The sequence below is a fragment of the Mustela erminea genome, chromosome 14, assembly GCF_009829155.1.
Source record: "Mustela erminea isolate mMusErm1 chromosome 14, mMusErm1.Pri, whole genome shotgun sequence".
NCBI classification, from domain to species: domain Eukaryota; kingdom Metazoa; phylum Chordata; class Mammalia; order Carnivora; family Mustelidae; genus Mustela; species Mustela erminea.
In genome coordinates, this window is record NC_045627.1 from 63,458,219 (window position 1) to 63,485,554 (window position 27,336).

General features: G+C 45.5%; 1 protein-coding gene across 1 annotated transcript in view; it reads right to left on the minus strand.

Annotated features, from left to right (window-relative positions):
* Positions 1–24,646, minus strand: part of GOT1 (glutamic-oxaloacetic transaminase 1) — a 30,335-nt gene extending 5,689 nt beyond the window's left edge. Inside the window, exons 1-8 of the mRNA XM_032312969.1 lie at positions 24,400–24,646; positions 15,300–15,481; positions 7,396–7,519; positions 6,834–6,946; positions 6,497–6,601; positions 4,635–4,785; positions 4,389–4,554; positions 3,579–3,721 (exon numbers count right to left, since the gene is read on the minus strand). Coding sequence (XP_032168860.1) covers positions 3,579–3,721; positions 4,389–4,554; positions 4,635–4,785; positions 6,497–6,601; positions 6,834–6,946; positions 7,396–7,519; positions 15,300–15,481; positions 24,400–24,517 — 1,102 coding nt within the window. The 5' untranslated portion in view covers positions 24,518–24,646. The remainder of the gene's footprint in view (positions 1–3,578; positions 3,722–4,388; positions 4,555–4,634; positions 4,786–6,496; positions 6,602–6,833; positions 6,947–7,395; positions 7,520–15,299; positions 15,482–24,399) is intronic.
* Positions 24,647–27,336: the final 2,690 nt, after the last annotated feature.

Below are 27,336 nucleotides of genomic sequence, written 5' to 3' on the forward strand. Positions count from 1 at the left end.
TGAAAGACCTGTATGTGAGAAAGGAATCCATCAAAATCCTAGGGGAAAACACAGGCAGCAATCTCTTCAACCTCGGCCACAGCAACTTCTTGCTAGTCAGGTCTCCAAAAGCAAGGGAAACAAAGCAAAAATGTACTACTGGGACTTCATCAAGGTAAAAAGCTTTTGCACAACAAAGGAAACAACCAAAAGATAACCCAAAGAATGGGGGAAGCTATTTGCAAATGACATATCAGATAAAGAGCTAGTATCCAAAATCTACAAAGAACTTATCAAACTCAACACCCAAAGAACAAATAATCCAATCAAGAAATGGGCAGAAGACAGGAACATACATTTCTCCAAAGAAAACATTCAAATGGCCAACAAACACATGAAAAAATGATCAACATCACTCAGCATCAGGGAATTACACATCAAAACCACAGTGAGATACCACCCCAGACCAGTTGGAATGGCTAAAATTAACAAGACAGGAAACAAGAAAGGAACCTTCTACACGGTTAGTGGGAATGCTGGTACAGTCCTTCTGGAAAACAGACAGAGGCTTGCCAAGAAGTTAAAAACAGAGCTACCCACCCAGCAATTGCACTACTAGGTATTTAACCCAAAATACAAATGTAGTGATCTGAAGGGGCACCCACACCCCAATGTTGATGGCAGCAATGTCCACAATAGCCAAACTACAAAAAGAGCCAAGATGTCCATGGACAGACGAATAGCTAAAGAAGATTTGGTTTATAGATACAATGGAGTACTAATCAGCCATCAGAAGGGATGAATACTTACCATTTACCTTGACATGGATGGAAATGGAGGGTATGTTGAGTGAATAAGTCAATCAGAGAAAGACAATTGTATCGTTTCATTCCTTTGTGGAATGTAAGGAACAGTACAGAGAATCATAGGGGAAGGAAGGGAAAACTGAATGGGAAGTCATCAGAGGGAGACAAACCATGAAGAGTCTCTTAACTATGGGAAACAAACTGAGGGTTGCTGGAGGGGAGGTTGAGGAGAACAGGGTAACTGGGTGATGGGCACTAAGGAGGGCACATGATGTGATAAGCACTGGGTTATACGCAACTGATGAACTACTGAACACCAAATATGAAACTAATGGTGTATTGTATGTTGGGCAACTAATTTATTTTTAAATAATTTAATAAAAAAAATAATCAGAAGTAAACACTATGTGCCAGGCAGTATTCTACACTTCATATTAATTCAGTTATGCAGAGGGAAGTTAGAAGAGCTTCTCAATGTCAGACAGCTAGTCAGCAAGTCTCGGCTTTCAAGGCAGGCAGTGTTAACTCCTAAGTCTGAGCTCTTAGCCATGAGGCTAAGCTGCCTTTGTATGGAAAACGTAAAATCTGGACCCTGTACCCAGTGCTACCAAAGCAAGGTCATCTTCAGAAGTCACCCTGGACAGCACGGAGGTGTGTGAACTACAGTCAGGCAAGGACACAAGGCCCAACCTCACACACCATCAGAGCCACCACTATTTGTAAAGCCGGACGCCCACTGGCAGAAGTGGATCCAGAGCTCCAACCTTGTTTTTTGTGTCTTTGTTTTTAAGATTTTATTGCTAAGGGGCACTGGATGGCTCAGTCCTTAGGCATCTGCCTTCGGCTCAGGTCATGATCCCAGGGTCCTGGGATCGAGCCCCTTATCACATCCGGCTCCTGCTCGGCAGGAAGCCTGCTTCTCCTTCTCCCCTTCCACCTGCTTGTGTTCCCGCTCTGGCGGTGTCTGTCAAGTAAATAAATAAAATCTTTAAAAAAAATTTTTTTTTATTGTTAAGTAATCTCTACACCCAGTGTAGGGTTCAAACTCACAACCTCGAGACCCAGAGTTACATGCTCCACCACTGAGCCAGCCAGGATTCCCAGCCCTGTCTTTTTTTTTAATGAAAATGAAACTTCTCTCCTTTGATCAGGGGACGGAGCATCACAGTTCAGAAGCTAAATTTATAGACTCTCTCCCTAGAAAAAGGCCAATACACACATACGTAATTTTTCAAATATCATTTTAGGGGCTTCACAGATCTGCCAGAGCAGAACACAGACGACATGCTGCCAACCCGTTCTGAAGGACAGAGTGCCATCAGGGAGCACCACAGTAGGAGCACGGTACAACCAAGATGGTAGGTACAATCCCTGCAACTGTTCTATTTTAAAATTCTTCCTCATAAAATGTTGGGAGGGAAAAACCAAACAAAACAAAACACACGTTTTTAAAAAGGATAAATAGCGCCAGGTGCTAAAAATGTCACTTATGTGTTATAGGCACAGGTCTGTTCTCACCATTTTTTAATTCATAATAAAACTAACTTCCTACTCTGAGAGTGGATAATATGGGTATTTTATAGGGAGACATCCCCACCTTGTGAGCTTTGAGAGTATTACTCCTAAATACCATTTCCATTATACTTAATAGTCTTAAAAATGATAAAGGATGATTTTACTTAAGTGAACTAATGCCCTATTCCAGAATCCCAAGTACACCTATGGCTAACTGAGCCATCCCTTTACTTTTCGGGAAGCCTCATTTTACCCCAAAGTCTTCCTAGGGGTCTAGTTATACGCAGTTGCCGCCACCTTTCTTGTATTTCCTTCCTTCCAGTAAACCAGGGTTGCCTGTGCTACCCAGCACCTCTCATGTTCCACTGACTTACCCATGCCAGGCACAAACTGTCCCTAGAACCACATGGACACAAGCTCCACACCCAGGAGAATGGCCACATCAGCACCAGGTGACCTGTGGCTTGGCCAGTAGGTGCTCAGGAATTACTTATTAAGTGAATGAATCCTGTCATCAGAAGGACATCTGATTGCTAATATGCCCCACTGATGGCTGACCAAGATCACACATAGACTTTCAAAGGGTTCTCAATTCCAACTACCAATCTAAGTTCTTATTTATGAAATAGATACTCTGTAACCTCTTCTTTCATGGCAATGCTTAGAGACTAGGAAAGACCTGTTAAGAAATTAGGTCCCTGAATAAGCAGCTATAATAATTATACTTAGGATTAAGGAAAAGCCAAAAGGCACCCGAGCATTTATTTATGAGAGACCTTTCATGAAGCAAGGCTCCTGGCTACAAATCCTGTTACTTCCCAGCCCACAAAAACGAAAATATCCTCATTATGGGTCAGCAGGTTTTCACTAAGAAAACTGAACTTGAGGGACGCCTGGGTGGCTCAGTTGGTTGAGCGGCTGCCTTCAGCTCAGGTCATGATCCCAGCGTCCTGGAATCGAGTCCCACATCGGGCTCCTTGCTCAGCGGAAAGCCTGCTTCTGCCTCTGCCTCTGCCTCTGCCTGCCACTCTGCCTGCCTGTGCTCACTCTGCCTAAAAAATAAAAAACAAACTAACTAACAAACAAACAAACAAACAAAACTGAACTTGAAAAAAAAAAAAAAAAAGGAAAGAAAGTAAAAAAAAAGAAAACCAAACTTGTTCTGGCCCAAGTTTATGGCCGACCAAAGAGGTGACAGCTAAAGGAGTCAAACCCAAGAGCACAGAGAGAAGGGCTGTGTCCAAGAGCGAGCATTTGAGGTGGTTGGGGGACACTTACGGTTCAAGCCAGTGAAGCTGAACATTCCAATTTGTTCAGTGATGTGGTTCCAGGTTCCAGGCGTCTTGAGGGCTTCTAAGCGTGCCCTGAGTTCAGATCTCATGGTCAGAATCCGGTCAGCCATTGTCTTCACATTACCTGTCCTGAGGGGACAGCAATATAAGTATCAATCCAGATAGGGCAGACAGATGGCTCACGGAAGCATATAGATTTAAGAAATGTAATGTAATCTATACACTGAAAATGAGATCACAACCTGCCCATGGTAGTATGTAGGTGCCCGGATGGGTGGACAAGCAGGCCAGAGAGACACTTACCAGGCAGAAGGAAGAAGTGAGCTTCTGATGGAATTTAGTGCTCGTCTTGGGTCTACTGGCAATACCACTCATGTTTTAACCCAGAATTCACCTAAGCACTGACCCAGACGGGGATAATGAAGCAGACTGTAGATTTAGTTACTATATAAAAGTTACTGTTTCAAAATGAGGCAAAATATATGCAAATCAAATAAGGATGAAGAGTCCCCAGACTGTCCCACTGATTTGCAGCTAGGTCACCTGTTCTATCAGGAATTCCTTCGTTTGTTTCCCAACAGTCAGGGGAGGAAGCATAGTACTGGGAGGGCGGGGGAAACGCCCCATTCCTCAATGCTTCCTCCTCTGGGGCTCAGCTGTGGGAGTAGGTGCCAGCTTCATTTTACAGAAGTACCTAAAACTCAATAATTGTCCTGCCTCTGCCAAAATCAAAGGGAGAGTTAAATGTTCTGTTCTCCATTCCCAAACCTCACCCATCAGGCTCTGCGCCCCTTACCATTCCTTAAAGAGCTCAGGATTAGAGAGGGTACAGGCCACAATCCGTGCGCCCTGAGCAGGGGGGTTGGACCAAGTAATTCGCACAATCTTCTCCATCTGGGAAAGGACCCGCAGGATGCTATCAGGATCTTTTGCAACCACGGTCAGATTGCCCACTCGCTCATCTAAAGGGAGGGAGGAGAGTCAGCTCGGGGCACCAAGGCAGGTGGGGTGGGGCAAGGCTGAAACTCAGGAGAGCACTCACTGTAGAGCCCGAAGTTCTTGGAGAAGGACTGAGCGCAGAAGAGCTCAAATCCTTCAGACACGAAATAGCGAACGGCCCAGGCATCTTTCTCTAGGTCTCCAGATGCAAAGCCCTGATAGGCTGAGTCAAAGAAGGGGAAAAGAAACCGGCGCTGCGAGGAAGGAAAGCGAGTCAGGGCAGGAGATCCTTCTGGAACCAACCTCAGACACCAGCCTTCCTTCCCCAGCTGGTGCCCGCACAGAATCCCTAACACTACCCATTTCTTCTCACTCTCCCTTTTTGCATTCAGCCACCACTTTACATCTGTTTCTCTGTTCAGCTTAACACCAACAAATCTAACAATTATCGTTGTCCTAGGGCATCACAATGCCGCTCTGCCAACTGGACTTATTAGTGAGACATGGAGGTAGTGTCCTGTGTTGGCCGGGTCTTCCCTCTGAATTCCTGGTGTGGTAAGCTCGGTCAGCTGGGTCTCCCCAGAACTCCCCAACGATTCGGGGCTAGTCTAGCAGGCACTCAAGACAAAGGAGACCTCAGAGTCCCTACTCTCATCCCCTCCGACCTCCTCATGGGACTCCCCACAATTGAGCTTGCCCTCATACTGGGCTCGTGCTCTGAGTGGACACCACTTCTACACCCCCAACTGTCCAAGCCAGGGGCCAGGGTGTGTCCTTCACTCCTCCTCTGGTAGCCTTCGCATCCGGCTACAGCCAACCACATCCCAGTTCCTATCAACCCATTTCCCCAGAGCCCGAGACTCCTTTCAGGTCTACCCCTGCCACCGCCCACACTCAGCTCCCAGTCAGCTCCCATGCGGATCGTGGCACCAGCCTCCTCACTGCTCTCTGGGCCTGTCTAATCTTGCCTCCCTCTGATCCACTCCCTGCTACGTAGCCTGAAGACCACAAAGTTCTGATGGCATCAAAGTTTTTCAGTGGCTCCCCATGCCCTCCAAATGAAGTCCAATGCCTCAGCACAGGATCTGGCTCCCATTTACCTCTCACTCACTCACCGTAGAACTCGAGGCTATACTGAGAATTACTTCCAATTCCTTAAATGGGCCGTGACTTCTGCCTTGGGCACTGATCACACTCCTCTCTCTGCAGGGAACACTCCATTCCTGCCAACCCCCACCTGTCCTCATCCTTAAAGTTTCAACGTGACAGCTTCTGCCACTACTGCACACACGTGCACACACGTGCACACACGCACCCACTCCTGAAGTCTGTGCTACGTTCCTCCACGTGACCCCTTCAACACAGCCACAGTACTTGGCTGTCTCCTCAGACAGGCTGGATGCTCTCTGAGGGCAGGGACCATCTCCACTCTTCTCACTCTTGTACCCTACTTGGTTCCTGGCACGTAACAGTTTCTCAGTGAGTATTCTTTAAACATGTTAAAGAAGAATACACGCACTCTGAGCTAGAAATCCCAACCTAGAAAGTTATCCCAAAGAAATTATAAAAGGGAGTCCTATATATAATTGTTCAGAAGAACAAGAAAGCTGAGATCTCAATGTCCATCGACTGATTTAATCAATCATTAATATGACACAGCCATGCAGGGGAACTGTGCTACAGAACTTAAAATGACATGTGAAGGAATGCCAATGAAAGACAAAGTATGTTACAAACAGATAAAATGATGCCATCTTTGTGGAAGAAATGTATTTACATGTGTAACTATTTAAAAAGAAAACAAAAAAACAATATTCTATACACCAAAATAGTAGCTTTCAGTTAATCCTTTTCTTCTATGGGCTTTTCTCCATTTTCCAAACTCTTCTGTACACAGGTATTGCTTTTGAATACATTAAAAAAAATAATACAATTTCTCAAGAGATGCTCGGAAAGTGCAGTTACCTTCATGACGGATGCGATCTGCTTCCACTGCTCCGGAGTTGGGTCAGTCCCAGTTGGGTTGTGAGCACAGGCATGGAGGACAAAGATGGAGAACTCGGGGGCGCTCTGAGGGGAAGGAAGCTACGTCAGCTCCGACGCTAGCAGAACACCCAGGGTCAGCGTCAGTGACACACAGGGCAAGGGGCAGCATATTTCTTCCTCATGTGCTAACTCAGAAACCACCATTTTGTTTTGAGTAGGGCCGTTTCAGACTTTCCCTTACGGACTAATCCAAAGACCTTTCCCTGCTCCTCCTGACACCATGGGGTTCTGTTTACTTTTCATCTTAATTGCCCACCTCCAGATCATTCAGGAAACCTTGGAGATCGAGTCCTCTCTTCGCTGCATCCCAATAGTGATAGGACCGAATGTCTTTAAATCCAGCAGCAGAAAACACACCGTTATGATTCTCTGTAAGCAAAAGAGTGAAACGTTAAACGACCTGACACACACAGAGCCCTAACTGGAAGGGACACACATCAGCTGCTGGGGCCCTCATAGGCTCAGCATTCACTGGGTTAAAACGAGGTGAGCAACAAAGACTTAAAAGAATGACTGTAACCACCAAGAACAAGTTCAACCAGTCAGTCATGCTAAACTTCCATCCTACCATGGTGGGACATCCTATTTCCACACTTTCTGCCTTCTCAGGGAAGTTTCAACACGGGCTAAAACATGAGTCTTGAGAACAAGGATTCCTAACCTGGCCCGGAGCATATTGCCATAATCCACTGCTCCAGACGTTCCCAAATGTCAGCGGATTCAGGGGCTGGGTTACATTTCTGCATCAACAGTGAGAGTCACGAGGGTCATTCCCCCCACTCCTCTGTCTCTCCTCTCTCTGTAGCTCAAGGACTCACCCCAGGTTGGTGAGGACACATAGACAGGCGTGTCCTTGTTGTTGGTTCCATTGTACCATCGGGCTAAGAACTCGGCTCCAATTCGGAGTGCCCCTGTCCCCCCTAGAGACTGCACACCTCCAACCTGAAAGAGAAGCAGCAGCAGGGTCACTGGCTGGTTAGTGGCCAAGTCAGATGTTTATCAGGAGAACTGTGGTAATGAGCACTGACTCTGTGCCCGCTCTGTGCTAAGCCCTTTATTTATTTATTTTTTCTTTCTTTCTTTCTTTTTTAGAAAAGATTTTATTTATTTATTCGACAGAGAGAGGTCACAAGTAGGCAGAGAGGCAGGCAGAGAGAGGAGGAGGAAGCAGGCTCCCGGCTGAGCATAGAGTCCGATGCGGGGCTCAATCCCAGGACCCTGAGATCATGACCTGAGCCGAAGGCAGAGGCTTAACCCACTGAGCCACCCAGGCACCCTTATTTATTTATTTTTAAAAGATTTTATTTATTTACTTGACAGAGATCACAAGCAAGCAGAGAGAGAGGGAGATGCAGGGCTTGATCCCAGGACCCTGTGATCATGACCTGAGCTGAAGGCAGAGGCTTAACCTACTAAGCCACCCAGGTGCCCCCAAGCTAAGCCCTTTAAACATTCTCTTATGGAAAAGCTCACAACTACACACAGAGATGCTATGATTTGCCCATGCATACAAACAAGGACACTGAGCTGATGAGAAGTGAACACTTTGCTCAGTAAGCATCCCCTGAGCACTAAGTCGAGTTCTTTAATCCGGGAAGTCTGGGAATCTAACTCTGGGGAGAGCTTCCCAACTGAACACAGGTTGAGGACACACCCAGGCCACATTCGAGTTTGTCCATCTGGAAGGCAAACCCATCCCTTCAGCAGCACCTAACCCAAGATCAGAATTTATGCCTCCAGCAGGAGCCTGTGAAATACTGTCTTTGGTTTGCCAGTGACCTCAATCTTTAATACTCACTGCTACAAAGCCCAGAGAAATATGTCCTAACAAAGGTGACCTGTGAGGATTTCCTTCCTTAACTTCCAAGCATCTCAAAATGACCTCACATGGGCAATGATAGGATCCTAGGAATTCCCATTTACCGAAGACCTTCACACATTTGACTCTTATACAACTTTCCAAAGTAAGTCCTAATCCCCCAACTCACACACAAGAAAATCAATTCAGAGAAGTGGTCTGCAAAAGGCTAGGAGTGGCAGAAAACCCGGGAGCCGCAGAGCTGGAAATGAATGCAGGCGGCCATCTTGCTTCAGTCCCAGTCACCCGCCCTGGTTACGCTGCTCCGCCTACACGCCTCCCAGCCTGCCCTCTCGCAATTCTCAGCAGGCTTTGGCCTCTTTCGGCAGAGAAATGGCCTACACTGCTCAATACATCTAAAGGACTAAGGACAAAAAGAAAAGGATCATCTGAGAAAGTCTATCTAAATAAAAGGAAGGGCACACCAACCCAGCAACAGTGGCAACCTTCAGGGAGGGTCCTACAAGGGGGTGGAGGGTGAGGGGACTCTGGCCTACTCTAGAAGTTGTTTTTTAAATTAAGGAAAATATATTCATGCAGTATTTACCAAATTTTAAAATAAATTCTAAAATGTATTTAGCTGTCTGGGATTTGCTATAAAGTAATTTGCCTTTGGCACAGGTTGGGCAGTGGGGGTGGTCACTGTTGAAGCTGGGTGACGGATTCAACCAGTTTGTTCATCACACTTCACTACCTACTTTTGTAAATATTAGAAATTTTCTACAATAAGAATGGTCTTAAAAAAACCTTCCTAGACCAAGAAGAAAAACTTCTAAAATTTTTAAAAAACAAAACAGTGATGCTAAAAGATAACAAAGGGGGAAAAAGTGGAAAAAGGGGAGACTGAGCTCATTCAGGAATACTGATACTCAATTTCCAAACATTAATGAACAGCACGAATCCAACAGTACACTAAAAAATACCCCCTTCCTCAAGTGTCAGTCAGCCCATGAGTCCATTATTAAGAAATATAGTATAAAATGTATCATGCTGGGCATCTGGGCAGCTCAGTCAGTTACGCAAGTGACTCTTGATCTCAGCTCAGATTTTGATTTCAGGGTGGTTGAGTTCAAGTCCTGACCTGTGCGCCACACTGAGCATAAAGCCTACTTGGGAAAAAAAAGTGTCAGGCCGCCAGGTAGAGAAAACCCAAATGATCTTCGTAACAGATTAAAAGCGTAGCTATTCCTGATTTTGATGCTTAGTCAAACAGGAGATAATGGAACTTCCTGAAAATAACAGGAGGAATTCATTCAGCTGTGATGAGTAAGTCAGCTTCATGATGAACAGTGAATCCTTGGCAGAAATCCTCTTTAAGCCAGGAATGAGGCAGTGCTACCAATTACCACCATTTGTTACTCCTCCCCCGTTCTATTTGTATTCAGAGGTCTGATGTCTGTGAAGAACACTGCTGCAGCATGAAACAGAAGCCAAGTGGGTACTCAGGGGAAGGAGGAGCTGTGCAGGGTCGCACGCTGTAGGTGAGCCAAGACAGCGGACTGGCTGCGAATGGCCAGTGCCCGGCAGGCTAGGCACACCAGCGTGCCTCTCCTTCTGGCTCTCCCATTACTTTCCAGATTTTTTTAAAAAGATTTTATTTATTTATTAGAGAGAGAGCGTGCATATGCAGAGGAAGAGGGAGAAGCAGACTCCCCGCGGAGCCAGGAGCCCCACATGGAGCTTGATCCCAGGACCCCGAGATCATGACCTGAGCTGAAGGCAGATGCTCAGCTGAGCCATCCAAGCACCCCTACTTTCCAGGTCTTGCCTCCACATGTCATCTATCTGGATTCTTCATACAAATCACTACACCAAGGTGATGTTAAGCCTTATGCGCATTTATTTTTCATGGATTTGTCACCATCTAAGTTGAATGTCAACTTTATTCATGATTTCACATTTCAGACACCTAAGCAATTCTGGAATGTTGATATTTTTATACAAATGAGCAAGGCTCCCCTTGAACCTGGTTTTCAGTTATCATGGATACGTGACAGGTGTATGCAGACATTAGTGCAAACATTCCCAGGTATAATCTTTTATTTCCTTTCTCTCCCACTTCAAAATGCAAAGTCATTGACCAGAAGAAGTCAGAAGGTCAACGGACTAGACTGAGAACATGTTTAGAAGAAATAAACCCACTTCAGGAACACTGACCTAATCCTTAACATTTATGACGTGTATGTCCCTGGACATCAAATTCTCAAGAAATTATCATTCCCTAAAAATATGCTGAACACAGACAGCATGGCTTCAGTGAAACACAAATTGTATCAGCAATGAAAAGAGAAATATTTGGGGTGAACCAATAATGTATCAATCTGGTCATTCTGTGACCTGAATTTTGGCAAACTGTTCTATAGCCCAAGTAAGGCCTGCATTTGGGATGAAGGAATCAAGTGCGAAGTTCCAAAGGAGCCAGGCAATTAGCCCTGGGTAAGTGTCCAGAACCAGAAAAATCCAGTAACACAGTGTGCGTGATGCCAGAGGTAGTCTACACTCCCACTTTAGCTACATGGCCAGGAAGAAATTCCTGCTGGACCCGATTAACAATTGTCCAAGACCACAGTTTGCCAATGTGAGAACTTCACTGTGAGAAGCAGGAGAGCAGACCAGAAGCTGCTTATGGCCAAGACCATGGCGCATGAACCTGGGTACGGCTAGGAGTTCACACAGTCTCTGGCACAGGGTGCTAACATGGGCAAAGCATTGAAAGGATGAGCCACAACAAAAGCCCTAAGCCTCCCAGAGGTGACAGTCAAAGTGAGGACCTGGGATGGCATCACATAGCCCACAAGCCCTCCTGCGAATGGCGACTCAGGAATTTCCGAAGCTGAAATACTACAACGCACGACGTGAAAAATGACATATGGTCTGGATCCTAAGGTCTGAAAATAGAAAGGAGTAAGAGCCAGGTCTCTTTCAAAATGGTTCATGAACCTGGTAAAGTTAAATCTAGAGAAGACAAATCTAAGGGAAAACATGATTATAGATTGTTTTCTGGTCTGTTCATTCATCTACGCTGCACCTCCTTCAAGTTTTGGCTGAGGGACACCGGGGTGGCACAGTCGGTAAGCGTCCAATCATGATCTCAGGGTCATGAGCCAAGCCCCACATTGGGCTCCACGCTCAGCACAGAGTCTGCTTAAGACTCTCTCTGCCTCTGGGGCACTTGGGTCACTCAGTGGGTTAAGCCTCTGCCTTTGGCTCAGGTCATGACCTCAGGGTCCTGGGATCCGGCCCCCACGGGCTCTCTGCTCATCAGGGAGCCTGCTTCCCCCCCACCCCCACCTGCCGCTCTGCCTACTTGTGATCTCTGTCAAATAAATCAATTAAATAAATAAATAAATAATTTTTTTTTTAAAAAAAAGACTCTCTCTACCTCCTTTTCCCTCTGCCCCTCCCCTCTGTACTTGTTCTCTCCCCCAAATAAATCAATCTTTTAAAAAAAGTTTTAGCTGAAACGTCTTTTCTATTTCCATCATGACCACCCTAGTAAAAACCCTATCTACCCCAATTCCCACACTCAGCCTCTTCTACTGATACGCCTCTTCTACTCTATTTTCACAGCATTTATATTCTTTTAATCTACTCTACCATGACCTTATCTATTACATTTACAGTTGGCTTCTCCTCACAAAACTGTAAGCAAGGGCAGAAGATTCTGGGTCTTTTGGTCACTGCTGTGCTCCAGCTTCTAGAACAGTGCCTAGCCTACCTTTAGTGGTAAGCACTCACCTGCTGATTGACTGACTGACTGAATTCAAACATCTGAGAATCTCTGATATGCCAGGCTAGGAGCTAAGTGCTGAAGATACAGGAGATAATTAGGTAAGCCATCATCCCTGCCCTGAGGGAAGTCATGATCTTGTGGGAGACAGACATAAAATTATACATCATGGTAATGAGCACAGTAAGTACAGTTATTCCTAAGCTGTGAACAAAGTCCTGTGATAACTCGGCTTCACCAGAGAGAGCTAAGGATTCAGCATGGAAGTGACCCTTGGCCAGGTCCCGTACAACATAGTCTCCTGGAATGTCAGGAACCTGGGGGGGGGGGGCGGGGCGGGACATTGGGGATTGAGAGTCACTGCAGGACAGGATGAAAGCTGGCTACAAATTGTAACACACACCCAGCTCAAAGTCTAGATTTGCTCTGTAGATAGTGGAGGTGCTACCATGTGTGCATATGTGGGATCAGGTGCAGGTGACATGATTATCAGCTTTCTTTGCTATGAAAGATCTTCCTAGTTGCACTGTGCAGAATCTTTTAAGATTTTTTTTTTTATTTGAGAGAAAGGGGGAGAAGCAGATGTCCCGCTGAGCAGGGATCCTGATGCAACTCCATCCCAGGACCCTGGAATCATGACCTGAGACAGACACCTAACTGACTGAGCCACCCAGGTGCCCCTGCACTGTGCAGAATCTAATAGAATGGGGAGGAGACTAGAGGCAAGAGGCTATCACAAGAATCCTAACTAGAGGATGGTGGGCTGAACCAGGACAGCAGCTTGGGAATGGTGAGGATGTCTGAGGCGAAAAGGAAGAACTCAAGAGCTCAGAACCAGCCAGGACCTAGGGTGATGCAGATGCCAAGACAACATCCTAAACTATCCCCCCACACCCCTCCCCCAAAAAAGCCTTCAAGTATTTACAGACTGCCATCTAAATTTGTTTTCTGATTAAATACACAGCATAGGAGGAAGCCGACTAAGAGGGAAGGCCATGTAAATGACCAGAATGGGAGCACAGGGCAGAGGAATAAGCACCTGTCCAAGACGTTTAGTGTTCTAAGAAGTGTCATAAGGTTACTAAGTGTGTAAGAAACATACAGTTTTAGAGGAAGGTCCCCAACACAGAAACTTTCTTTCTTCATCAACAATGAATTCCACCGAATCTATCCTCAGTGTCTCTCAAGATAACCCTAGCTGCCTAAGTCCTCCACTCTCAAACTTCATCAGGACTCTCCTTCAGTGAAACTCGTATCACTTGTCTAATCATAACCCCTCCTTCAGCGAAACTCATTAATTATCTAATCACAACCCCAGTTCCAGAACTTTCACTCAGAACCTCCCGGCCTCCTGACAGAACCCTGGGCCTGTGTGCCCTGCATTTCTCCCCTGCTTAAACAAGGTATCTGGGTAACAGCATGTGGAGAATAAATCAGATGATTCCAAGATGTGGTCCCTTCCATCACAAAGGCTTCGCTACGACACTGGCCCAGAGGAGCAGTAAGGGCAGCTGCCTTAAACTGCACAATACCACCTGGGCTATGGTAACATCCCAAGCCCATCCCCTGCCGACCCGGCTGCCAGCTTTATCTTCTTTGAACATTTTGACTGGTTAACTCCTCTGCTCAAACCTTCAGGTGGTTTCCCCTGTCCAACGTGCCAATATCGGCCTGGACATGCTCCTAGCTCCAATCAGGTAGGTCTCTCTTCTGCCTAGACCCACTTACCTCCTGACCCCAAATTCCCTCTACTCCAAAAAAATACCTCTTCTTTTCCTCCCTCTGTGTTTGTGGTTCCCAACCCTGGCTGCACTTTGGAGTCACATGGGGAGCTTTTAAAACTACACCCTTGCAGGGAAGGGAACTGGGGGGAGGAAGGGGGAACTGGATCTCCAAGGGCAGGGAGGGAAAGGGCAGGGAGCGGGGTGCCCGGGTGGCTCAGTGGGTTAAGCATCTGCCTTTGGCTCAGGTCATGATCCCAGGGTTCTGGGATCAAGCCCCACATCAGACTCTGCTCAGCAGGGAGCCTGCTTCTTCCTCTCCCTCTGCCCACTGCTTTCCTTGCTTCTGCCTGCACTCTTTCTGTCAAATAAATAAAATCTTAAAAACAAGAACAAAAACAAAAAACGAACAAGTAGAACAGCGAGTGAAAGGGCACATGTACCCATCCGTACATGTGTATGTAAAATTCCCCAGGGGATACTATTCTACACTAATTCCCAGAATTGGGAACCAGAGTCCTGGCCTCATTACCCAAAGTTCAGTCCACATCCCAATTCTATCCCTACCACTATCCCTGGCTTCTGAATCCCCTTCTCCCCAGAAAAACACATACACACAGAATTCTGCATAAAATGTCAGGGTGTGGGGGCACCTGGGTGCCTCAGTCAGTTAAGCATCGGACTCCTGAATTCAGCTCAGGTCATGATCTCAAGAGTCAGAAGATCAAGCCCCAGATCAGGCTCTGCACTGGGTTTGCCATCCGGCCCTACCACATGCGCTACCCAGTTCACACTACTTAAACCCCTGTTCACGGACACTTCAACAGACTTTAAACCAAACTCTTGTCTCACCTTTGCAGTTTCTAAAGAAAATATAGTTGGCCCTGAATGACACAGGCTTAAATTGTGCAGGTCCACATACACCTGGACTTTCCCCCCCCAACGAACCCAGTACAGTATTGAAAATATATTTTCCCTTCCTTACGGTTTTCTTTTCTTTTTTTTTTTTTAATTTATTTATTTGACAGAGAGAGATCACAAGTAGGCAGAGAGGCAGGCAGAGAGAGAGAGAGAGAGGAGGAAGCAGGCTCCCCGCTGAGCAGAGAGCCCAATGCGGGACTCGATCCCAGGACCCTGAGATCACGACCTGAGCCGAAGGCAGCGGCTTAACCCACTGAGCCACCCAGGCGCCCTCCTTACGGTTTTCTTAATAACATTTTCTCTTCTCTCACTTTATTTTAAGAACACATACGAAACACGTGTTGTGTGTTCTGGTTATCCATAGGCGGCCAGTAGCCTATCGGCAGGTCAGTTTTGGGAGAGTCAATAGTGATTTAAGGATTTTCGACAGAGTCGGCACCCCAACCCCCACACTGTTCAAGGGCCAACTGTCCATCTTTTCCCAAAACTCACCCGCTTCTCCTGGATAGCTGGGCTGTTATCCCCGAGGGCCAGGCGGGAAGCACAGGTCCGGAACTCAGTGAGGCCGAGGATGGGCAGGTACTCATGGTTCAGACTGCTGTCATTAGCGAGCTTCTGCTCCACCTTCCTCACGACTGGCAAAACCCAGGGCTGGCAGTCATCTGTGCGGTAAGCTGGAACACAGCGAAGAGTCGCTTAAGAGGGAGGAGGCAGGCTTCATTCAAGGAAAAGCAGGCGCTGGGACCATCAAACAACAGAGAGCGAAATGAAAATCAAGTTCATTTCCTGACTGTCCATCTGCTTTGGGCCAAGCACTGGGTGAGGCGCTAGGGCAGGCAAGACAGCCATGGTGCCACCCTTACAGATACTCAAGCTCTTAAATACATGACCTCAAAAAGACAGAATGCTGAAGTATCACTGGGACATCACAGAGCCTGATGGACGGAGAGTGCACGAGACAGCACTCTGCACACTCACGACCACCTAACAGTTGCTCTGTTGATTGTCCTAGTAGTACATTGAGATCTGTAAAGCCATGAGTCCAGAATCTTCTTCCTTCTCCCAAGAAATCTCCCAAGAGAATTCTGGGAAAGTGCTAGGTGCTACTTCGTATGACTGCTGCAACTTCAAACATAAAATGTGGAAAGGAGGTGGCAGAAGGCCTACCTCCTCCTCTTGTCCTAGAATAGTGGAACAAATCGTGAGCAGAGGCCCCAGGGCTGAAGATTCCAGCAGATGGTTACACAATCCCCGGACAACCTATGTGATGTCTGCACACATCTTTGTCCTCTCTCTGCCATGCCTGACCATTTGACTATTCCTCTTACTTCATATTCCACACTTTTACTGATCTAAATGTATCTATTTCATAACATTTAATCCTGCCTATAGCAAATTTCTAAGCACCTCAACACTGAAAGTATTTCTAGTCCTGTTATCTCAAAGTATTTCTAGTCCTGTTATCTTATCACTGATTTTTTTTTCCCCTCTTGTACCGTATGATTATCTCAAGATTACAGCTTTAGAGGGCAGCGGCTGTGGCTTGCACCCAAGCCAATGATCTGAGCCGATTCCTCACAGGGGTCACCTGACTCTGCTGGAATGTTTAGTTCTCCAAGAGACCCACACTTTTTCAAGTGATTTTGAAACCGAAAAATTTGGAGTAATTCTGATTATTTTATCTTGTTGATTTCTGCCCAATACGAACCCCTGACTTCTTTTTAAAAACCACTTTTTAGGGTGGTTGAGATTGTTTACAGAACAACGTATGCTGACTGTAGGAAATTTTAAAAAGCCCAGAGAGCAAATGATAAACATTATGATTAATATGTAATCTCAGCACTGGGAGACAGAGTATGAACATCTTAGTGTACAACCTTCTGAGCTTTTACAGGAGCATATTCTTTTATAAAATCTGCATCATACTATATATAAAATTTTCAACACGCTTTTTTCCACTTACTAAATACAAGTTATTTTTCATTGTCGTTAACTATTCTTTTAACAGATATATTCACATCCCCACTCCATCCTAAGCCTCCATCTATCTCGTTCCAAATCCTCCCCTCCAATAAATGTTCTTCATTTCTTTTTTGCATCTTTCCAGAATTTCCTTAAGCATACATAAGCAAATACAGCCTGTTATGTCCCCCTTTCTTACATAAAAGGTAACATATACTATACACTGTTCTATCCCTTTCTTTCTCTAAACATCTTTTTCTATCTGTGTACAGAGTGCCCTTGATTCTTTTTTTTTGAAGATGTATTTATTTTGAGAAAGAGAAAGAGAGCACAAGTGAGCGCAAGGGAGCAGGGGGAGGATACAGAGGAAGAGAGAATCTCAAGCAGATGCCAGGCTGAGCAGAACCCCCTTCGGGCTTGAGCTTACTACCCTGAGCTCATGACCTGAACTGAGATCAAGAGTCACATGCTTAACCAACTGAGCCACCCAGGTGCCCTCTTTCATTCTTTTTCTACAGCTGCGTAACTGATGAATGTACCATAATTTGTTTTGCCAGTCTCTTGTTGATGGACATGTGAGCTGTTTCCAATCTCTGGCTATTACATAACAATGCTTCAGTGAACAACCTCATACATATGTCATCTTCATGTAAATATATCCATAAAATGCAGGGTTGAAAATGGAACTGTAGGCTAAGAAGTATGTGTAAAAATTTGTAGTTCTGACATATATCCAAATTGGCCTCCACAGGGATTTTATCAGTTAACACTCCTACCATCATCCAGAGTAAATTTTTGCCAGTATGAGGATGCAAATGGTAACTCAGGGTAGTTTTAATTGACATTTCTCTTATCATGAATTCAGCTGGTCATCTGTCTTATTTACTTATTTGTTCTCATACATATTTATTTAAGTAGGCTCCATGCTCAGCCCTGACCCCAACACAGGACCTGAACTCATGAGCCTGAGATCAAGACATGAGCTGAGATCAGGAGTTGGAGGCTTAACCCACTGAGCCACTCAGGCACCCCCATTGTTCATATTTATGATCCATTTACAACACAGTTTTAGTGGCTAGACAACATTCCTTTTCATGCAAAATTTATTAACTATTTGCATTGCTTCTGATTATTTGATATTATAAACACTGTGAAAAATGTTCTTGTATCTTCACATATATTCATGTATGTTCCCTTAAAATAAAGTTTCTAGATGTAAAATTACAGTCAAAAGTCATACAACAAATAAAGACTTTATAAGATCATTTTGACTTGGGGTCTTTCTTTAAAGATTTTATTTATTTATTTGAGAGAGAGAGAGAGAGAGAAAGCATGAGAGGGGAGAAGGTCAGAGGGAGAAGCAGATTCCTCATGGAGCTGGGAGCTCGATGCGGAAGGCAGCGGCTTAACCAACTGAGCCACCCACGTGCCCTCAGGTCTTTTTTCTATCAGTGAACTCTACCCTCTAGGGATGTGTCATCTATGAATCTGATAAGCACCTCAAACTAGTAATAAGAATGTAGATCGAGGAGCAGAGGACACAGCCACTAACCAATCAACGGTCTCTAGGTAGGAGGCTGTGACTCACAACACTGCCGCAACACTCACACAGCTACACCCTGGCCTACCAACTACCAAATTCCTTCCAAACAAGTCATAAGCCTATTGTATCAGGTGGGATTTAGTCTTTTTTTTTTTTTTTTAAGATTTTGTTTATTTACTTGATTGAGAGCGAGAAAGAACACATGTGTGCAAGAGCAGGGGGTAGCGGCAGAGGGAGGGGGGTGGGTGGGAAGCAGGCTCCCTGCTAATGCAGGGCACGATCCCAGGACCCTGGGATGATGACCTGAGCTGAAGATCATAATCTGAGTCAAAAGCTGCCGTTCAACCGACTGAGCCACACAGGCGCCCCTGGTGTGGTCTTTTAAAGTGATGCCAAAATAACCACTTCCAAGTAAGAGTTGTCCCTGAAGATTTCTCTGTGATCACAATGCTACCATTGTTCATAATATTCTTGGAATTCTTCTTTTGGAATTATTTTTAGACATGATGTCTCATTATTTTGAATATCCTCAATAGTGCCAAATCTTTGTCCTTTGAAAGTGAATCTGATTTCTGGAAATGCAACTTGCAGCAAGGGCAAACGTATCTTTAACTAAACCACACAGAGGGGATACTATTTACATGTACAATGTGGGTGTTCATAGAAAAACCAGTTCTGTCACACTTCACATCTGTGTTTGGAGATTATGTGTATTGCATAATTATGCCATATGTATTGTATTTATGATAAGTCATTTGTAAACCATGTATTATAAATAGGAAAGACAAAGTCCCAGAACCACCATTCTTACCCATACTGTCTACTCTGTACTACTCTAAAAAATCTTGCCCTAAGGCTAGATGCAAGGAGTCATTTTGTATATATTGTGACAAAGGAGAACTTGGCCAACTTATACCTCCCCTGCCTCCTCCACTGTCCAGTTTCTCCCGGGTTCAGTTCCAGGTTCAGTATTTACAGTAAGGCAGTTGCCTAACTGCCCTGATGAAGCAAACAGCAGAAGGCTCTTGGTGACTAGAGCAATGAGGTCAAGCATTATTAACAACTATGATTCCTCCTCTCCCAGTGGATTTTCATTCCTGTCTGTCAGACCCGGGAGTTTCTCATTCATGTTTTCATTCACTCATTCATTCAACAAGGACTTACTGAATCTACCAAGAAGGAGACATTGGCTACAAGTAGCTACGCAGAAATGGGCAAGGCAGAATAAGATACTGTCTGCCCTGGAGGAAACACAGCATACACAGCCCTTAATTCTCTTGTAACTGAGTCAGGGAAGACTTTACAGAGAATGAAGGGTGAGGAGTGAGTAGGAGTTTAAAAAGTAGTCGAGGAGCATTCCAGCATGGAAGCGGAGTTTTCCCTTCTGCCCTTCTAGTTTCTTTGGCTGGTCTAATAATTAGACTGCCATAACAGATTAACAGGAGAAAAACAAAAGTTTAATAACCTCTGCCACCTGTATACACGGGAGAGACACAGGACAACTGAACTAACTCCGCACAGTGGCCAAAGCCATTACCTTAAACACCATCTTCAGCTAAAGACAACAGATGTTGGGGGTGGGGAGTCAGCTCTGCAAGATGACCTGAGAGGCACAGGAAACAAGAGAAAGGTCAAGATGCAGATTTAGGCCCCAGCCTCTCCACTGATAGTTCCTCCAGATTTAGAGTCACCTGAGAAAGACATTCTTACAAATGGATATTTCCCTTATAAATGTAAATGTTTCTTATAAAAAGGGCAACTTCTACTTGGTTTTCAGAACTTCTCCTGTATTTACAGTTTCTTAAAAATAACCAGCTTAAAAAAAACAGCTTAGGAAGTGCCTGGGGGCTCAGTTAAGCAGCTGCCTTCAGCTCAGGTCAGGATCATAGAGCCCCAAGTTGGGCTTCCAGCTTAGCACTGAGCTTGCTTCTCCCTCCCCCTCTGCCTGTAGCTCCGCCTATCAAATAAACAAATAAAATCTTAAATAAATAAATAACCAGCTTAGAGCCTATTTGGGGGGTGGTGTTACGTTTTGCTTCCCTTCACCAGACTGAGGGAACGCCTGTCTGAAGGTCCAAGAGGCTTGGAGACAGGAGGCTTCTGAGGATCTGCATCTTCACGGCTCAGACATAGGACCCATGGAGGAATATGGGTCAGAGTCTTGGAGGACATCCTCATCTAAGGAACGTAGTTTCAATGGGGAAAGCACTGAAAGCACTCAAGAGAGCAATGTGGATAGTGGTCCATTTTAACAGGATCATCTGAGTGACACGACAGAAAATAAACTGCAAAGGGGAACAGGGATGGATCCTGAAGTCAGGCGGGTACTGCAGGCATTCAGAGACAGTAATGAAGTCTCTGATTCAGGTAGTGGCAACAAGGATAAAGAAAAGACGAGACACTCAAAATAGATTTATGAGTTAGAAAATACAGAACCTAATGACCAAAATAAACTGATGTGGGAACAGGGAAAAGATGACAAATGACTCAAAAGTCTGTCTAGTCTGGATAAAGGCTGGTGGTGATGTGGGGGCGGGGTGGCGGTGGATGGAGACCGGGTCCCACTAGATATAACACGTAAGCAGAAAAAGAAAAGACTGAGGGGAAGGTGGAAATGAGTTTTCTGAACACGCTGCATTTATAGGATGTGTTTAGCAAACTGTACCGAGTACGGGTCTGGCATTCAGGAAAGCAGTGCAGGATGGAAAGAAAGATTCCCTAATTACAGACGTCAACAGTACCTGAGCCATCGTAATAACAAGGACTTACTGAATACTTAGTACCTACGAGGCACTGTGCTAATAAGCACTTTACTTTTTCTTCTAACCCCCGGTTAATTCTTGTAATGACTCACAATATAGATACTATGATCTGGAAACTGAGGTCAGAAGAGTTGAATAATTTGCCGAAGATCAAGTGGATTATAAGAGCTAGGCTGTCATATTATTTTTAAGTTCATGGATCCATGTGGTTTTTTCTAAGAGCAAGAGAAAGCCTGAAGCAAGCAGACCCCAGAGGCCTGTGTGACAGAGGACTCTTTATCACACAGGTTTCAGGAGAGTTCAGGAGTGCTGCTTTCCAGAAGAAAGGAGGAATGCAGAGAATTAAATGATCAAACCATCCCCCTCCTCTCCTCTGAACATCTCCACTTCCCTCACCCCCCTCCCCAAGAGTCCCTGCACATATATATGCCTCTTAAGGCCCTTTTTTCCAACTAGAGTCCTGGGACAAGGGCCGGGGAGTATTCAGAAACACCTGATATAGCACTTATATCCGACAATTTTATGTGAAGATGCTAGAAATCCCCATTTAAAAATACAACAAATATTAAAATAAGAGCAGGTTATTTGGAACTAAAGGAAGCTCAATTCCCGTAATAAACAGGCTGGAGTCTATGAAGCAATGTCTTGGTTCAGGCAGCATCAGGCTGTACCCATGTTCCCCCTGCCCTTGAAGCCACGGGTCTCAAACCCTGAGAAGCACCAAAATGGCCAGCTCAGGGCACATTGTACTTAAATGTGACGCTCTGCTTTACCTGGAAGGAAATTAGGGAACCAGTGCCAGCAAGAGTATCTCCGGAGAAACTCAGCAAGTAGAAACTAGGTAGTGAAATTATCGTTGCAGCTTATTTTAAACACATCCAACAGCACTAGAACAAGAGCTGGATAATCTCCCCTGGGTTTTATCTTAAGGGGATGGGGTGGGGAGTATCTTCTCCAAAGTCAGTGATTAATTAATTACATTTCCTTCACAAAGGATATACTTGGAGATTTGTATTAACGAGAGCTAGAACATACAAACGCTGGAAGGAGACCTCTCATTCTACTCTAATTAGACCCTTCCTTATCTGAGCACCTGCCATCCACCAAAAGAGAGATCATAAAAAGAAAAATAGTATTTTTATCATTTTTCACTTATGTATCACATTTCACACATAATTACTCATTTAATCCTCAGCCAACTAATGAGGCCAACATCATTATCCTACATGTAATGTGCTAGTGAATCTTTAAGTAGAATTTTAGAGATAGAGGCATTCCATCTCTGCTCCTCATTTAACAGAGTTCCAGGACGTTATACAGCCCTCCCAAGGTCACGCTTCTGGACTGCAGGGATGGCCTATACTGAGATCTCCCGACTCTTCCCACTACAGTGCACTGGCAGCCTCTGGACCACCTGAAGGACCCCAAATAGAGGAGAGGGCAGTTTCACCACCAACAGCCCAGTTTGACCTGGGGCAAACTGCTTCATCCAACTGGGCTTCAGCTTCCTTTTGGCTGCAAAAACCCTCCAAAGACCCTGTACGCATTAAATAAGATTAAAGGCACACATTATTTGTTCCTGGTAAGGAGAGGCCGTTCCTGGGTTCCTGGGAAATAGGACAAAGGCACCGTCACAGGTAAGATGACCACCTGAACTGCAAACTCTACTTCTGGGCCAATCATTTCTGACCTGGGCTGACCAGGCGCTACTTCTCTGCACCCAGCAGTTTATTTCTGAACCAATGTCAGAAATGATTTCATTTTCCAGTTCTTAAGCTGAAAATTTTTTTTCAACATCTTCTGTGCAACCTACCCAAAGAAATGCCAAAACAACTCTTACATAACCCGTACTTATTTGCCAGACATTATTTGAGTCTCACAAAAACCCTGTAAGATCATTTAACTGAGTAACTGAATAACTGAGACCCCCTCCCCCCCAAAACTGAACATTTTTAGAAGATGTATTTAAGTCAACATCATATTATATACCTGGCCCTAATTAAGTACTTGGAGGTTATAAATCGGATTTAAATTAAGAGCTTGAATGGTACCCGACTGCAGTTCAACTCAAGGCAAACTTTCAATACTTCTCCTACTCAGTAAAAACATCACTTACTCTCCGTGGCTGAAACTATATGGTATTTCTTTTTAAAAAATGCTTTATTGTAGAAAATTTCAAACATACACAAAAGTCACAAGAATAATATAGTGGGTGCCAATGTACCCATTACCTAGCCTAAACAAACCATACTTTTTAATGGCTTTTTTCTCACCTCTTTCCCATACTCCTTAGTGAAGACTTGTTTTTAACAGGTCCTATGTACAGTCACTGCAGGAAGCCTGATTCTGAAGCTCCTTCTCACCACCATCCACTACAAAATAGTTCGATTTTCTCTTTCCAAAATTTCTGGTCCTTTTACTCTCAATCTGTTCCTTAGCATGAACATCATATTTTCTTCCATCTGGCTGATCTTTGTGTGTAATCAAGTGTGTTTGGAGCTTCAAACATTTAAATGAGAGTGATAAGAAATGACAAATTCACCGAAGGTTAGAGTTATTCTGAGGTACTCCAATCTAAACCCTTCTCTTGCAGAAGGGGAAACTGTGGCCCACGCTCTCAACTGTCCAAGCAAGAACTGAAGACAAAAATGGGCGAAAGCGAGCTTCTACTTCCTTTCCACTCTTTTCACTCCTTCCTACCATCTCTAACCATTCCTACCACATCTGCGAGGACCAGAATGAGACTCCCAGGTCCTCCCAGACTGCATTAACCTGTCTCAGAAGCACTTTAGATTTCTATTGTATCACACCTTGATGTTGATATCCTTGCACCAAAAGCACGCCTCAGGCTTTCTCCCTGCAAGGCTTGGGTAAAGTGCTGATTGTGACCTACCTGGTAGTCACTCCAATATTTACTAACCCAGACCAGAGTCTCCTAAGGCTCAGAGTTCTCCTTCATTCGTTCTCCAGCAACCAGGACATTAAGCCTATCAGAATTCCTAGCTTCCTCTCTCCCCTTATCTTGGGCCTCCCCATTTATTAACAGCTGAACGGATATAGTAATATAAAGAACACAGAACGGGGAATCAGTAACACTGGGCTTGTGTCCTGGCTGTTAGACCTGTACTGTGGACCTTGGACACATTTCCTTTTTCCAAGGACTCCACATGCCCCTCTGTAAAATGGGCAGGTTGAAAAACAGCCCTGTGATTCTTGCCACCTCTCCAGCCAGCATCAAGCCAGGCCTCGGCCTTTCCCACCGCACCCACCACCCAGGTTAGGTCCGCTCCACTGCCCAAGTTGCTCCTACTCGCTGCATCTTTACCTCCCACTCCCAGGTTGACCTTGCGGGGATCCGGATCCTCCCGGAAGTCCGCAGTGAGCTTAAAGACCAGGACCGGCTGGGCCTGCGGAACCTCGGCGAACACGGACGGAGGCGCCATGGCAGGAGAGCTTGAGACAGGCGAGAGCTTTCACCCGTAGTCTGGAGCCACTCGGTCCGGTCTAGACCCGGTGACTGGAGGAGACTCTCACCTTCACCTAGCCGGCAGGGGCGGGCCCGCGGCCTCCAATTGTCTAGCTGCGTCTGGAACTTGGCAACGCAGCTAACCAATCGGGAGCTTCTGACGCAGAAAGGGCAGGAGGGAGGGGACGCTCTTAGCCAATCCAAGCAGAGAATCTTATCGGAGGCCAGTCATGATGCAACCAATGCACTGGGCGAGAGGGGGACCCGGACTAGGGTTGATTGGCAGAGCGGACTCCTATGGCTGAGGGCGTTCTTCCCGGGCCTCCGGGGCTGGCGGGAGGAGCCGAGCGGTACGGGGAGCGGGAGGTGGCTTCCCTGACCTTCGAGGGCCCAGCGAGGAGGAAAGTGGCTGGACGGAATTCTGGAGGATCGGCCTTCCGGCACCTAGGAGCAGGCGTTCTCGGGGCCGGGCCGGGCAGTGAGCGCCTTCCTGACCCCGGCTGGCAGCCAGATCCCCGGCGTCTGCGCGCTGGGGACGAAAAGTCCTTGGCCTGAACGTGCAGCTCCGGAGCGCGCGCGGCGACCTTGACCATCCTTGCCCGCTCCCCGAAAGAAATATGGGTGGGCCGCCTGCCTGGGTTTGAGGCAGGGGACATCCTACTAAAAGTGGGGGAGTGACCTTTCTTTACAAAGAGGGTCCTGGTCCTCAAGGACCTTCAGGATTTGGGCAAGGTGTCCCTCTCCAGCTTTGCTCCCCCGCATGCACTCAACCAGATCTTGCTGTCATCATCTGGCTGGTACCCAAACTGCCTCTTCTTTTAGGTCTGGCTGTTCCTTCCTCCCCAGCTCCTCTCTCCACCGGGCGACCTTCAAGATCCCGAGTAAATAAATGCTTCCTTCATAAAGACTCTCCTTAACCCCTGCTCTGGTCAAAATACGCCTCTCTTTTCCTGTGCTTCTGTACCTTGTTGGCAATATTACCATTTCAGAAAATGCCCTAGTTAAGAACCTAGCTCTGCACCCAGAACACCTAGCTTTAGATTCTGGCTCTGTCATTTACTGACAGGCAGGTGTAGGGAAGTGACTTAACCTCTCTGTTCCTGCTCTGTAAAGGGGAGATACTAGTATTTTCCTTAGGGCTGTTGTGGGGATTATATGAGTTGATACAAACAGAGTGTTTAGTTGCATATAGTAAGCACCCCCTAAATGTAAGTTAGCTGTTGTGTCATTGCCCATCTGCCACACCCCTTGTAGATGGTAACCTTCTTTTGGCTAGAGATCCTACCCTATGTAAGTATTCCCTAGTGTTTTGCACTTAGTAAGCAATAAATGGTGGAAGGACAAATCCATTCTCTTGGTGTTTCAGGAGAAAACAATACCCCAGCCTCTGGGGTATTGATAATACAACAAATCTCAAAATGAATTTTCCATTCATAGTAACCAATACAAGCCAAAAAGACTTTGGACAGCACCTGCCAACCTTTGTTATCACCTGCTTTTTTCCAGGAGCTTTGCCTCTGCTTTCAAAGCTAACTGCTCAGGGTGTTTCATTAATACTGCTTTCCTCTAAGATTGCAAGTTCAACACTGAAGGTGAAATGACAATGAACTGTTAGTAGTTCTAAAAGCAGAGGCAAAGGGCAACTGCTGAGAGGGGCGTTCTACAGCCCAGCCTTCCCAGAGTTTGAGAAGGATGATCTTCACAGCGTTGGCCAACAATATCATGGTCATTTCTTACGTCATTCCTGCAGGAAAAACAATCCGTGGTTACCTAAACATGATGAACTTAGCTAAGTCCAAATAAATATTTATTGACAATCTAAGCAGCTCCATAACCAAGTCAAGGAGATAGGGGCAAAGAAAGTGACATCTGTAGTTTTTCTTCATGTCTTCATAATATCTGTTCTAAATTTTAGAAAGGGGCAAACAGTTAACTGGGTGTAGCGGGGAGGGCAAGTACATACCATGTGGGAATCCAAGTCTCAAACATTTTCCCTGGTAATATTAGGTTCTTGGAGATTACATTCAGTTCCCTCTCTCTTGAGTCCTGCACCCCATCCCTCTACACAAAATGCCAATCTTGAAATAAACAAAATGCTTTCCAGGCCATTGCTAATTTTAACACTTTGGCTTGGAATTGAGCAATGCTGCCTCCCTGCTGAATGGATAGAACAAGCAAAAGACTCTTCAGAGGCAAACATTGCCCAGACAAGTAGTAGGCAACCAGGCAAAGTGAGTGTCCAGGAAGAGAGCAGTAGAGTCAAAGGAAAGGAAGACTAGTATTCTCCTTGCCTCATGATTTGCTATGACCGTCATAGCATCCTCCCTACCAACCCCCTCCTGGCTTTTTTTCTTTCCCTTTTTCTTCAAAAGAATTGGGAGGGAGGAACTGGAAACCCACACAGCAACAGCTTCATCTGGAATGAATTCTTGTAGAATATACTTGCCGGGAAATCAGAAGTGTTCGGAGCTGAGCAGCGCTGCCCCAAGCATAAGAGGCAGTCCAAGCCAGATGGGCCATGGACACTGCACAGACCTCTAACCAAACCCAAACCTGCTTATTGTATTCAGTTTTGCCCCTGATGCCCTGAAGGGCAAAGTGCCTCAGAATAGTTATTTAGGTGTATGCTGTCACTAAGGGTAGGATATTATTCAAAAGCTGACTTGTGTGCTGAATAAGTATTTCTTTAGAAGCCAAACCTGCAGTCTGTTCAGAATCACTGTAAGGCTGAGTAGTGGCCAATAAGATAAGCATAGAGCCCCTAAGGCGGTGGTGTTCTCCGCTGTGTGGCATTTA